The 12,395-nt window shown below is 33.7% G+C and overlaps 2 protein-coding genes across 2 annotated transcripts in view; one reads left to right on the top strand and one right to left on the bottom strand.

Moving 5' to 3' along the window:
* LOC135129530 (RNA polymerase II elongation factor Ell-like) overlaps window positions 1-12,395 on the top strand; it is a 134,521-nt gene that overhangs the window by 61,851 nt on the left and 60,275 nt on the right. The gene's annotated exons all lie outside the window — the stretch shown is intronic.
* LOC135129728 (odorant receptor Or1-like) lies at window positions 8,591-9,721 on the bottom strand. Its single transcript, XM_064056973.1, has 4 exons — window positions 9,193-9,721; window positions 8,939-9,140; window positions 8,786-8,885; window positions 8,591-8,736 (listed from the first exon to the last, which is right to left on the bottom strand). Exons 1-4 carry the CDS (start codon window positions 9,719-9,721, stop codon window positions 8,602-8,604), a joined length of 966 nt encoding a protein of 321 aa, XP_063913043.1. The 3' UTR covers window positions 8,591-8,601.

Genomic DNA, 12,395 nt, shown 5'->3' with positions numbered 1-12,395 from the left:
GTAAAATATCGGAAATCTCCTGACTTAAAAATTGAAAAATCGAAGAAAAATTATAGAACTGAAAAACTAAAAAATCGCAAAACTGAAATATTGAAAAAGTAAAGATTCGAAAAAATGATACGAAAAATTAAAGAATTGAGATATTAAAAATCCCAAAACTGAAAAATTGGTAAATCGAGAAATTGAAATTTTGAGAAATCGACATATTGATGGAGAGAAAAATTGAAAAATGCCAAAATCGAAATATCAAAAAATTGATAAATTGAAAAACCGAAGAAAAATTGAATATGAAAAATTTAAAAATCCCAAAACTGAAACATTATAGAATTTAAAAGCCGAAAAATCTAGAAATCAAAAATTGAAAACTCCAAAGATTTAGAATCAAAAATTGAAAAATCGAAAAATTGAATAGAAAAATTGAGAAATCGAAAAATAAAAAATACAAGAGAGCGAAAATTTGCAAAACTGAAATATCGAAAAATTGATGAATTGAAAAATCGCATAAACTGGCAAATTTTGATTCATGATTTACCATGCTTCCAATAACATTAAAACGGATTCATAACCCACAAGTACAGGAGCATTTTATTTTTAAAAATTTAAATAATATTTACTAATGTAAATTTTAACGTCATCCTATTATTCGTGGGGTGATTAGCCAAATTTTGGTTAGCGTTTTACCATCTACACGAAATCCGTAATACATATATAAAATTTGAAAACATTCTGTCAGTAGTTTCACAGACAGACGGAAACGGAAAGCCAATGTTTTCGTATTTTAGGGTCATGAAACATCGAGACAACATGAAAGTAGCCAGTCGTCCGATTACAGTTCCTTAACCTGACCCGCAATGACCTCACAAACACCAAATCACCGTAAGTGTGAGGGAAGTACTGTACAAATTCCTTAAACTAATTTTTTTGTCGTAATCGAGCCATCCGGAAATCCCAGTTCAAAGCCGTCTTGATTGTAAAGTACAAGAAATCTTTTCCCTTTCGACTTCGCAATAATTATCGTCATCCCTTTTCCGCCCAACTTCATATCAGAACACCCCACTCCCACCCCACCGTCCACCACAATTCATTAAACATTCCTCCAACTCCAATCGCGCAACCAAATACCCACTCGCCTCTCAGAGCTCACTAATTAGTAGCTGCAGCAATTCGGCCATCAATCCACCACGGACTTCGGCTCGAATTCGCAGAAAGCTCCATAATTACACTCCAATTAATGCAACGTCTAATTGGCCGTCCGTCAACTCGGAAAAAACGACCCGAAAAAGCCGAACCTTTGAAGTCCTCGACGACTACGAAATTCCGCAAAGCGAGTTTTCCCTGCGTTTTATCTCTAATTCGATCGAGTCGCAACTCGCTACGGAACACGATGATGAGGTGGAGGTCCTTTGGGAGCGAGACAAAGACGTCGGATGTCTTCCATCTTGTAAAAGTAATCGGTCGGGCATGTTTTATGTGTTTCGAGCTGAATGCAAAACGAGACGGGGATGATTGCGACGGGCCGAAGACTCGAGGGGAAGTGTCGGGACAGTTGTTGCGTCATCGCAAAAAACGAAATCGATTATTTGAGGTGTAGAATGCGGTGGAAAAGTCGTAAACCTTGTTTCGAACGCGGAAGATAGTAGATAGCTTTACCATTCGTTAACCGTTCGTCTTTATTAACACGAATAATGGTTTTTTAAGTAACGTTTGTCATTTTTAAGTGGCGAAATTAGATTAACATTTATCCATACAAATGAGCAATTAACGCAGCTAATAAAATATTGAACCATTGAGTACAGGTATGGAACGGCAGTGTTTGCTTTTAATTAACTTTTATGAATTAACCATTCGAGGATCGTAGCCTTGAGCGCTTTATTTTAAAAACCGTCTAACACAGCATCTCCGTACACTTTCACATCTTTGCGATATTGCAGCGGACTTAATTAACATTAAACAAGAGAGGACGCGTCATTCGAGTCAAACTCGAACCCAATAATTCCTTATTCAAAATCCGAACGACGAACCAGATCATCCGAGTGACGTACGAATTAAGCACAAGAGTTCCCCGAAACGTTACGTAACGATGCAGCGACGTGACGCCGATTTATGGGTTTTTCCTCCGATGTTGAGAAAAATCGATTTTTCTTCGGTGAATGTTATCGTTGTTTTGATAGCGATAAGGTGTGTTTGTTTTTTTGAGGTCGCGTCGATCCTCTCACAATAATTAGAAAATGCCGGGCGATGCAAATGAGTAAAACTCGTTAGTTTTTGGAACAGGAATTGCGACTTTTCGCTTTCCTGGCTGATTTGCATGCATAATACAACCTATAGGTGTCTGCAGACATACACCGGTCCTTAGCGCGCACGGACTCCAACGTCACCGACAATTAGCACGTACCCTGGACCGAGACGTACTTAAAAATTTCGCAATTTCTCGGAACGTCGACATTCACATGATAAGCAGTGCAATTATGCCACGAACGCAAAGGACGCTGGTTATTGTTTCGCAAGCGGCCGCTCTCCCCGGCGACGAGCGTCGCGGCGCCAGCGCGTCGCGACCGATTTCTCGTTTTTGTAAATCCCCCAGACCGGACGGTGGGGCCGATGTCGGGACTCCCTAACTCCCTAATTCGATGGAGCTCATAACTGCGTCCGGTAGAAGGTGAAGAAGGCAATTATTGAAAAATCGGGAGGGTTGCGAAGGAGGGATGATCCAAGACGTATTGAATTTGCGCGGCGAGAGGTGGATTAGGGATGGAATGGGGACGGAAGTTGACGTTCGATACAGGGTTGTTTATGAATTAAAGGGATGTAGACGTCTTCATTGTGTCTATCGCTGTCTCTCTCTGTCGCTCAGAAATAGAAAAAATCGATTTTCTTATTTTGTTTACTTTTTTTACTATTTTAAATATAGTGTTTTCATTTTCCACGTTCTTGAAAACATTCACAAATATTCGACTCCGTGTTATCTTTCAATGGCGTTTCGAGCAATAAAGATAATTTATTTTTATTTGCAATGCTGAATACCGCGAGAGCAATAAAAAACACGTTGAACGATAGCCATGAATTTTTGAAAGTGTGTCTCTGATCGTTGCATTTTCAACTCAAGATTTCAAATTGACGGTAGTCTGACAAGACGAAAACTCTATCAAAGACAAATTTTCAAAAGTCCATGACTGTCCTTTATCGTGTTTTTATTGTTGTGTCGATAATAATAGTGTTATGTTTGCAGTATTTATTCAAATATTTGCTGTCCATTCTTCTCTCTTAGGGTTTTATTTTCTTGGAAATATTTCATTCAAGTCAGTGTTTAATTAATTTTGATTTATCACTATGTGCATTTAAAATGCTGTTGAAAAGAAAATTAAAAAACAAGGATGATTTAAATCAGTGATATTTTTGGAAAAAGTCAAAAAATCGGGCCAACCCTGTTTTCGTTCTCTCTCCTTTTCTCCTTTCATTCTTTTTGTGTTTTGGGTACTCGCTTTCTCTCGCACTATTTCTTTCTTTCCCTCTCTCCCTTTTGTTTTCGCTAGCCCGCGCTCTCGTTCTCTCTTTTTCGCTCCCTTTTTCTCTGTCCTTCGCTTTCACTTCCTCCCCTCGCCTCTCTCCTCCCTCTTGATTTTCTTGCATTTGTTAGATTTTTTTATTTCTGTTTTTTTTTTGGATTTGCTGGATTTTTGGGATTTTTCAGATTTTTTGGATTTTTGAGTTACTTGTTTTTTGGATTTTTAGAGTTCTTCGATTTCCTGGATTTCTTGGAATTTTTGGTTTTTATTTTTGGATTGCTTGAATTTCATGTATTTTCTGGATCTTCTGGATTTGTTGATTCTTTTAGGTCTTTCTGTATTTTTGGATTTTTTTTATTTTTTGGATTCTTTGGGTTCATTCTGCCTTTTTTTTTTCTCTAAACGCGCTCTCGTTCTTTCTTTTTCGCTCCCTTTTTCTCTGTCCTTCTCTGTCCTTTCCAACCACCCTCCCCTTTTTTTTGACCTTTCTCTTGATTTTCTTGCATTTTATAGATTTTTTCTGAGATTTTTTGGATTTTTTGGTTTTTCAGATTTTTTGGATTTTATAGATTTCTTGTTTTTGGATTTTTAGATTTTTTCGAGTTCCTGGATTTCTTAGAATTCTTGGTTTTTATTTTTTAATTGCTTGAATTTCATAGATTTTCTGGATCTTCTGGATCTGTTGATTCTTTTGGGTCTTTCGGTTTTTTGGTTTTTTAAATTTTTTGGATTCTTTGGGTTCATTCTCCCTTTGTTTCGCTCGCCCGCGTTCTCGTTCTTTCTTTTTCGCTCTCTTTTTCTCTGTCTTTCTCTTTCCCTTCCTCCCACCCTCTCTATCCTCTGTCTTGATTTTCTTGCATTTTATCATTTTTTTTCTGACACGTTTTTGGATTTTTTTAGTTTTCTGGATTTTTTGGATTTTTATGCATTTCTTGTTTTTTGGATTTCTTGAATTTCATGGTTTTTCTTGATCTTCTGGATCTGTTGATCTTCTGGGTCTTTCTATTCCGTTGGATTTTTTTATTTTTTGAATTTCTTGTTTTTTGAATTTTTAGATTTCGATTTCCTGGTTTCTTAGAATTCTTGGTTTTTATTTCATGGATTTTCTGGATCTGTTGATTCTTTTGGGTCTTTCGGTTCTTTTGGATTTTTTTATTTTTTGGATACTTTGGGTTCATTCTCCCTTTTTTTTTTTCGCTAGCTCGCGCTCTCGTTCTTTCTTTTTCGCTCCCTTTTTTTCATCCTTCTCTTTCTCTCTCTCTTGATTTTCTTTGGTTTCTTCCATTTCTTAGATTTTTTAGATCTCATGGATTTTTGGATTTTTCAGATGTTTTGGATTTCATGGATTTCTTGTGTTTTGGAGTTTTTAGATTTCCTGGATTTCCTAGATTCCTTGATTTTTATTTTTTGGATTTCTTGAATTTCTTTGATTTTCTGGATCTTCTAGATCTGTTGAATCTTTCGGTTCTTTTGGATTTTTTGGATTTCTTTCATTTTTTGGATTCTTTGGGTTCACCTCCCTTTTTTTTTCGCTAGCTCGCGCTCTCGTTCTTTCTTTTTCGCTCCCTTTTTCTCATCCTTCTCTTTCTCTCTCTCTTGATTTTCTTTGGTTTCTTGCATTTCTTAGATTTTTTAGATCTCATGGATTTTTGGATTTTTCAGATGTTTTGGATTTTATGGATTTCTTGTGTTTTGGAGTTTTTAGATTTCCTGGATTTCCTAGATTCCTTGATTTTTATTTTTTGGATTTCTTGAATTTCTTTGATTTTCTGGATCTTCTAGATCTGTTGAATCTTTCGGGTCTTTCGGTTCTTTTGGATTTTTTGGATTTCTTTCATCTTTTGGATTCTTTGGGTTCACCTCCCTTTTTTTTCGCTAGCTCGCGCTCTCGTTCTTTCTTTTTCGTTCTCTTTTTCGTTATCCTTTTCTTTCCCTCTCCCTTGCTCTTTCACTCTCTCTTGATTTTCTTAGGTTTCTTGGGTTTCTTGGATTTTTTCGATTTCAGGGTTTTTTAGATTTCTTCGATTTCCTGGATTTCTTAGGATTCTTGGTTTTTATTTTTGGTTTTCTTGAATTTCATGGATTTTTAAAATCTTCTGAATCTGTTGATTCTTATAGGTCTTTCGGTTCTTTTGGTTTTTTTTTATTTTTTAGAATCTTTGGTTTCATTCTCTTTTTTTTTTTCACTAGCTCGCGCTCTCGTTTGCTCCCTTTTTCTCTATCCTTCTCTTTCCCTCTCTCTTGATTTTCTTGGGTTTTTTGCTTTTCTTAGATTTTTTCGATCTAAGGCATTTTTGAATTTTTTGGATTTTTCCAATATTTTGGATTTTATGGATTACTTGTTTTTTGGATTTTTTAGATTTGATCGATTTCCTGGGTTTCTTAGATTCCTTGGTTTTTATTTTTTCAATTTCTTGAATTTCCTGGATTTTCTGGGTCTGTTGAATCTTTCGGTTCTTTAGGATTTTTTTGATTTCTTTTGTTTTCTGGATTCTTTGGGTTCACTCTCCTTTTTTTCGCTCTCTTTTTCTTTGTTCTTCTCTTTCCATCTCCTTTTGTCTTTCTCTCTCGTGATTTTCTTGGGTTTCTTGCATTTCTTAGATTTATTAGATCTCGGCATTTTTTGGATTTCTTGGACTTTTTGAATTATTGGGATTTTTTGGATTTTTCAGATGTTTTGGATTTTATGGATTACTTGTTTTTTGGATTTTTTCGATCCTGGATTTCTTAGATTCTTTGGTTTGTATTTTTTGGATTTCTTGAATTTCCTAGATTTTCTGGATCTTCTGGATCTGTTGAATCTTTAGGGTCTTTCGGTTCTTTTGGATTTTTTTGGATTTTTTGGGTTCACTCTTGTTTTTTTTTTTTTTTTTTTTTCACTAGCTCGCTCCCTTTTTGGTTATCCTTCTCTTTCCCTCTCCCTTCCTCTTTCTATCTCTCTTGATTTTCTTGGGTTTCTTGCATTTCTTGGATTTATTCGATCTCAGGATTTTTTGCATTTTTCAAATTTTTTGGATTTTTTTTTTTATTTTTGGATGCTTTGGGTTCACTCTCTTTTTTTTTTCGCTAGCCCGCGCTCTCGTTCTTTCTTTTTCGCTTCGTTTTTCTCTGTTCTTCTCTTTCCCTGCCCCTTTCTCTTTCTCTGCCTTGAATTTGTGGGGTTTCTTGCGTTTCTTAAAGTTTTACTATCCCAGGGATTTTTTGGATTTCTTGTTTTTTGGATTTTTTAGATTTGATCAATTTTCTGTAATTCTTGGTTTTTATTTTTTGGATTTCTTGAATTTCAGGGATTTTCTGGATCTGTTGAATCTTTTGGGGTCTTCCGGTTTTATTGGATTTTTTGGATTTTTTTATTTTTTTGGATTCTTTGAGTTCACTCTCCCTTTTTCTCTATCCTTTTCTTTCCCTCTGCCTTTCTCTTTCTCTCTTTCTTGATTTTCTTGGGTTTCTTGCATTTCTTAGATTTTTTAGATCTCAGGGATTTTTGGATTTTTCAGATGTTTTGGAATTTATGGATTTCTTGTTTTTTGGATTTTTTAGATTTCTTCGATTTCTTGAATTTCTTAGAATTCTTGGTTTTTATTTTTGGATTTCTTTAATTTCATGGATCCTCTGGATCTGTTGAATCTTTTGGGTCTTTCGGTCCTTCTGGATTTTTTGGATTCTTTGGATCCACTCTTCCTTTTTTTCTCTTTCCCTGTCCCTTTCTTTTTGTCTCTCTCTCTTGATTTTCTTGTTTCTTGCATGTCTTAGATTTCTTCGATCTCAGGGATTTTTTAAATTTTCTGGATTTTTTTTTTTAATTTTTTGGATTTTTTATATTTTTGTTCGATTTCCTAAATTTCTTGGAATTCTTGGTTTCTATTTGTTGGGATTTCTTGATTTCCTGGATTTTCTGGATCTTCTCGATCTGTTGGATCTTTTGGTTCTATTGGATCTTTTAGATTTTTTTGATATATTTTTGATTCTTTGTATTCTTTGGATTCTTTGAGTTACCCAGAAGAGAGAAAAATAATTGAAATCAATAATTTTTTCGAAAAAATTAATCTCTCTCTCTCTCTCTCCCTCCCTCTTTTTTTTCTGTCTCCCCCTCGCTTTTTCACTCTCTGTAACTCTATTTCTCTATATCTCTCCATTTTTCTCTCCTTCCCATTCTTCTCCTCTCCCTCCCTCTCTTTTTCACTCACGCCCAATTTTTCTCTCCCTCTCCCTCTTTAAGTTCTTAAAAAAAAAATCAAAAGGAAATCAGCGTTTGTATTCAATTAATTTTGATTTAAAAAATATACCTTTAAAACGCTATAAAATATAACGTTTCAAAAAGTAACGCAACTCTATGACACATCGTTCAGGACCATTTATGGAGCCGGAAAAAAAATTACTCGGATAATCTTAATTAATGTTTCGTTGCACCTGTTCTTACGATAAAAATCAAAAGAAAATTAGCGTTTTATTTTGTTGGAAATATTTCATTCTAATCAGTGCTCGATTTATCTCGATTTAACTGCATTTGAAAAGAAAATTAGAAAAAAAATAATCACCCTTTCGCTCTCTCGCGCCATATCCGGCAAAAACTATGACCAGTGTATTTTTCAAAAGTACTGGAACTAGAAACACGGCGGTAATCTTGTATGATTGACGACTCCATTTATCGCTGCTAACACTTTCTCCATTGATACGATAAAGGAAAACCATGTGATGAATTTTCCAAACCCAAAAAATTTCCACAGGTTAAAAAAATTTCATTTTGACAATTTGATGCTTTATTTGGACAATATTAATTAATTTATAACACCAACTTTAAATATTTTCTCTTCGACCCAGTCATCCTAACGACTTTTCATTACCGTTATCATTGAATAACTCGTTTTTAACAGCTACAACCAAACTAGGAAAAGTGACGGAAAACACGAACCAAAAACTCACATAAATAAACGTGCCGTATGTCAAATTGACCACTTTTCCTGCCGTCAAAATGGCCGGTTTTTTGGAGCGTTCCATCACCATTAAGAGCACTTTCTGGATTTTGGCGTCACACTGATACCAGAAGCCCGAATAGACCTCGGTTATTAGTCCTTCGTTCTACAAGATTACCAAATTAGTGAGCGAATTCACTCTCTCGCGCTACTTCCTCGAACAACAGCGTCCCATAATGGCAGTAGAACAATATTTGGAAAGCAAGAACGACGTAAGATATTATGTACATGACACCGTACATACTCGCGAGAGAAACCTAAAGAAATGCGTGCTTGTTATGGAAAAATAGACCAACTTTTACTGACCATGGTGAGTCCGACGCAGCTAAAACATAAGCCGAACATACTGGCGGCGAGCTCGCAGAACACGCAAAAGGAGAAACAGTTTTCGAAGTCTGAAATAAACCTGAGAGACTGTTTAAAACTAACTAGTGAAAAATAATAATAAAGACAACTTACTTCAAAATTTTGTTGTGTTGTATGATGCTGCGTTTTACTCGTCCGAACACACTTTCAAATTCTGCGTTGGAGTAGTGCTCGGAGTATTGGATTAGATTTCGTAGGTTATGTTTCAAAATTTTCAATTGACAGGTGGCATGATAGGCTAACCCTCCAATCAGCGGTCCCATCATTTGCCCAACAAACCCCAGATACATACCCACTAAAGCAAAAATTAATCGATTTGAAACTCGAAACCCATTTATTCCTAATACCTGCTAGAAGAAAAGTGTAAGATAAAAAATACAGCACCGGATTTTGCAAGTCGTAGGGCAACCAAACGTCAATTGGTAGTCGACGTACTTTTTGAAACAAAGGCACACTACTCCAACAAATTACAGTCACTAACACGGCAACAAAATAAATTTTTACGTTACGTCTACAAATTCCCACACACTCGTCTACAATTTTCTTCTCCTCGTTGCTCTTCGTTTCGAATTCAGGGTCCCCGAAATAGTTGATACAGCTCTTGATCCTGTGCCCATTTCTCAGAAATGGTACTGATTTTAGGCAGCTGGCCACAGCTTCTGAAAAAAATATTCCCATCTGGTTCGTCGTCGCAGGGTCGGAATGTCCTTCCACCACGAAATTAACAAAAAGGAGGATTGTTGTTGTCACTTGAGAGAAATATAGACCATACACCCAAATTTTTCGCAATTTTGATTGATTTCTGGTTGGGTATAGACCCAGAAAGCGATATATGGTTATGACGATGCTGAAACTTTCGGTGATTTTGTCTGCCATCGTGGATGGTGTTTTTCTGAGTGACGGTCCGAATCGCATTTCTTTTATATTCATAGATCAGTTACTGATCAATTAATAGCCTCTTTGTGGCTAATTACAGTGACAGAAATATAAATTATATATCAAAGGATGGAAAGCCGCTGTAGAACAAAGCAAAAATAAGTCATTAATTATTCAACCAAGCGAGGTTTTCCCGTTTTTCTTCGTTTTTTTCAATTAAATAATAACTCTGAATATAATACTGTGGAAATAATTTTATTTATTCCAATAACTGCAGGTAATCAATTCATTCTTTCAGAGAAATTACGTATTGCAGGACTATAAATTATGTATCAAAGGATGAAAACTCAACTGCACCGTCCTTTTTTTATCGAACAGGTAAAGTTTGCAAATAATTAGTGCTTTAAAAAAATTAGGAGCTTCATTTTGTGGTAATTTAAGTGCTTATGTCGGTCGCGGGGTGATGTGTTACGTCGATTATGTGTCGCTTTCGCCCACATCAACACCATTGCACTGATTGTGCAATGGTATGAGGGCACCCTAACACGGTGTGTCCATAATTTAGCAAGGTCATCGATAATATACTGTTTTTGCGTATGATATAAACAACTTTACCTGAAAACTGAACGAATCGGTCAATTTTAAATACATATTCTTGAAGACGTCCGTGTGTAGTGGAAAATGAAGCTTCTAATTTACATCATGAGGGAGTAGACTTTACAAAGTATGACGGTAAAAATTTATGAAGTACGGCGTCTAAAATTTATAATATATGGGGTTCGTCGTTCAAAATTTATAAAGGGCGGCGTTTAAAATAAAAAAAAAAAACAATAAAGTTCGAATTTTGAAAAAAAAACAGTTGTTTAAAGTAAATTATAATAATAATATTTAGAAAAAAAATCGTTTGGGAAAATGTAAAATCTTACAATTTTGGAAAAAAATTTATTTGGATTTTTCAGTAAGAATTATCTATTTTTCAATTTTACAAAGTTTCGTTTCAGTTTTTTGATCCCTCAGGTTTTAGAATTTTAGTGTTAGGTTTTTTTAATTTTTTGGTGGGGTTTCTAAATTTTCCAGTTTTTTGATTTTTCAATTTTTCGATTTTTCATTTCTTTAAGTTTTTGAAGTTCAATTCCAATTTCTCGATTTATGATTTTTTTAAATTCCAGTTAAATTTTTTGATGTTTCAGTCTTTTTTCCAGTTCTTGGATTTTTTAATTCTTCAATTTTGTAATTTTCTGAAAATTTTTGTTTGGATTTTTCTGTTAGAATTTTCTATTTTTCAATTTTACGAAATTTCGTTTCAGTTTTTGATCTTTCAGGTTTTAGAATTTTAGTGTTACATTTTTTTAATTTTTTGATGGGGTTTCTTAATTTTCCAGTTTTTTGATTTTTCAATTTTTCGATTTTTGATTTTTAAATTCCAGTTCAATTTTTTGATATTTCAGTCTTTTTCCAGTTCTTGGATTTTTTAATTCTTCAATTTTCTAATTTTCTAATTTCTCAATCATCCAATTTTTCAATTTGACCAATTTTCGATTTTTGGTTTTTTAAATGTCTATTTTAAAATTTTTTCATGTTTCAATTTTTGATTTTTCGGTTGTTGGATTTTTAATTTTTCAATTTTGCGGTTTTTCGATTTTCCAATTTTACAATTTTTCGATATTTCAGCTTTTGAATTTTTCAGTTTTAAAATCCAAGAACTGAAGAAAACTGAAACATCAAAAAAATTTGACCATTGAACTTTAAAAAAATCAAAACCCGGAAAATTCCACTTCACAAACTAAGAAATGAAAAATCGAAGAATTGAAACATGATAAATAAAAAATTGAAACATTAAAAAAATTGAAAATCGGAATTTTAAAAAACAAAAAAAGAAAAACCGTCAAAGTGAAAAATTCAAAAGCTGAAAAATCGAAAAACCGTGAAATCGAAAAATTAAAATCCCAAGAACTGAACATGAAAAACCGAAACATCAAAAAATTAAAAAAGTGAAATTGAAAAAATATCAAAAATCGAAAAACTGTCAAATTGAAAAGTTACACTATGTAGAAGAACTAAAAAATCAAAAAACTGGAAAATTGAAAAATTAAAAAACCCAAAAACGGAAAATGAAAAACCGAAACATCAAAAAATTAAAAAGGTGAAATTGACTAAAATCGAAAAATTGGGTGATTCAAAATCGAAAAATTGGAAAATGAAAAATTAATAAATTAAAACATGAGAAATTTGAAAAACGAAATTTAAAAATAATCAAAAATCGAAAAGACTTAAAATTGAAAAATTGTACTTCAAAAACCATAAGAAATGAAAAGTCGACAAACTGAAAAATTCAAAAGCTGAAAAATAGAAAAACCGTGAAATTGAAAAATTAAAAAATCCAAGAACTGAACATGAAAAAACGAAACATCAAGAAATTAAAAAAAAAAAACGAAAAACTGTTCAATTGAAAAATTGTACTTCAAAAACTATGTAGTATAAGAACTAAAAAATCGAAAAATTTGGAGATTGAAAATCGAAAAATTTGGAAAAAATTTTATTTGGATTTTTCAGTTAGAATTTTCTATTTTTCAATTTTACAAAGTTTCTTTTCAGTTTTTTGATCTTTCAGGTTTTACATTATTGGTTTTACAATTTTTTATTTTTTGGTCTGGTTTCGTAGTTTTACAGTTTT

Source organism: Zophobas morio, unplaced genomic scaffold, assembly GCF_036711695.1.
Source record: "Zophobas morio isolate AGI-343-1 ecotype UQ-CSIRO unplaced genomic scaffold, CSIRO_AGI_Zmor_V1 ptg000016l, whole genome shotgun sequence".
NCBI lineage: Eukaryota > Metazoa > Arthropoda > Insecta > Coleoptera > Tenebrionidae > Zophobas > Zophobas morio.
This window is presented reverse-complemented; position numbering and strand designations above follow the sequence as displayed.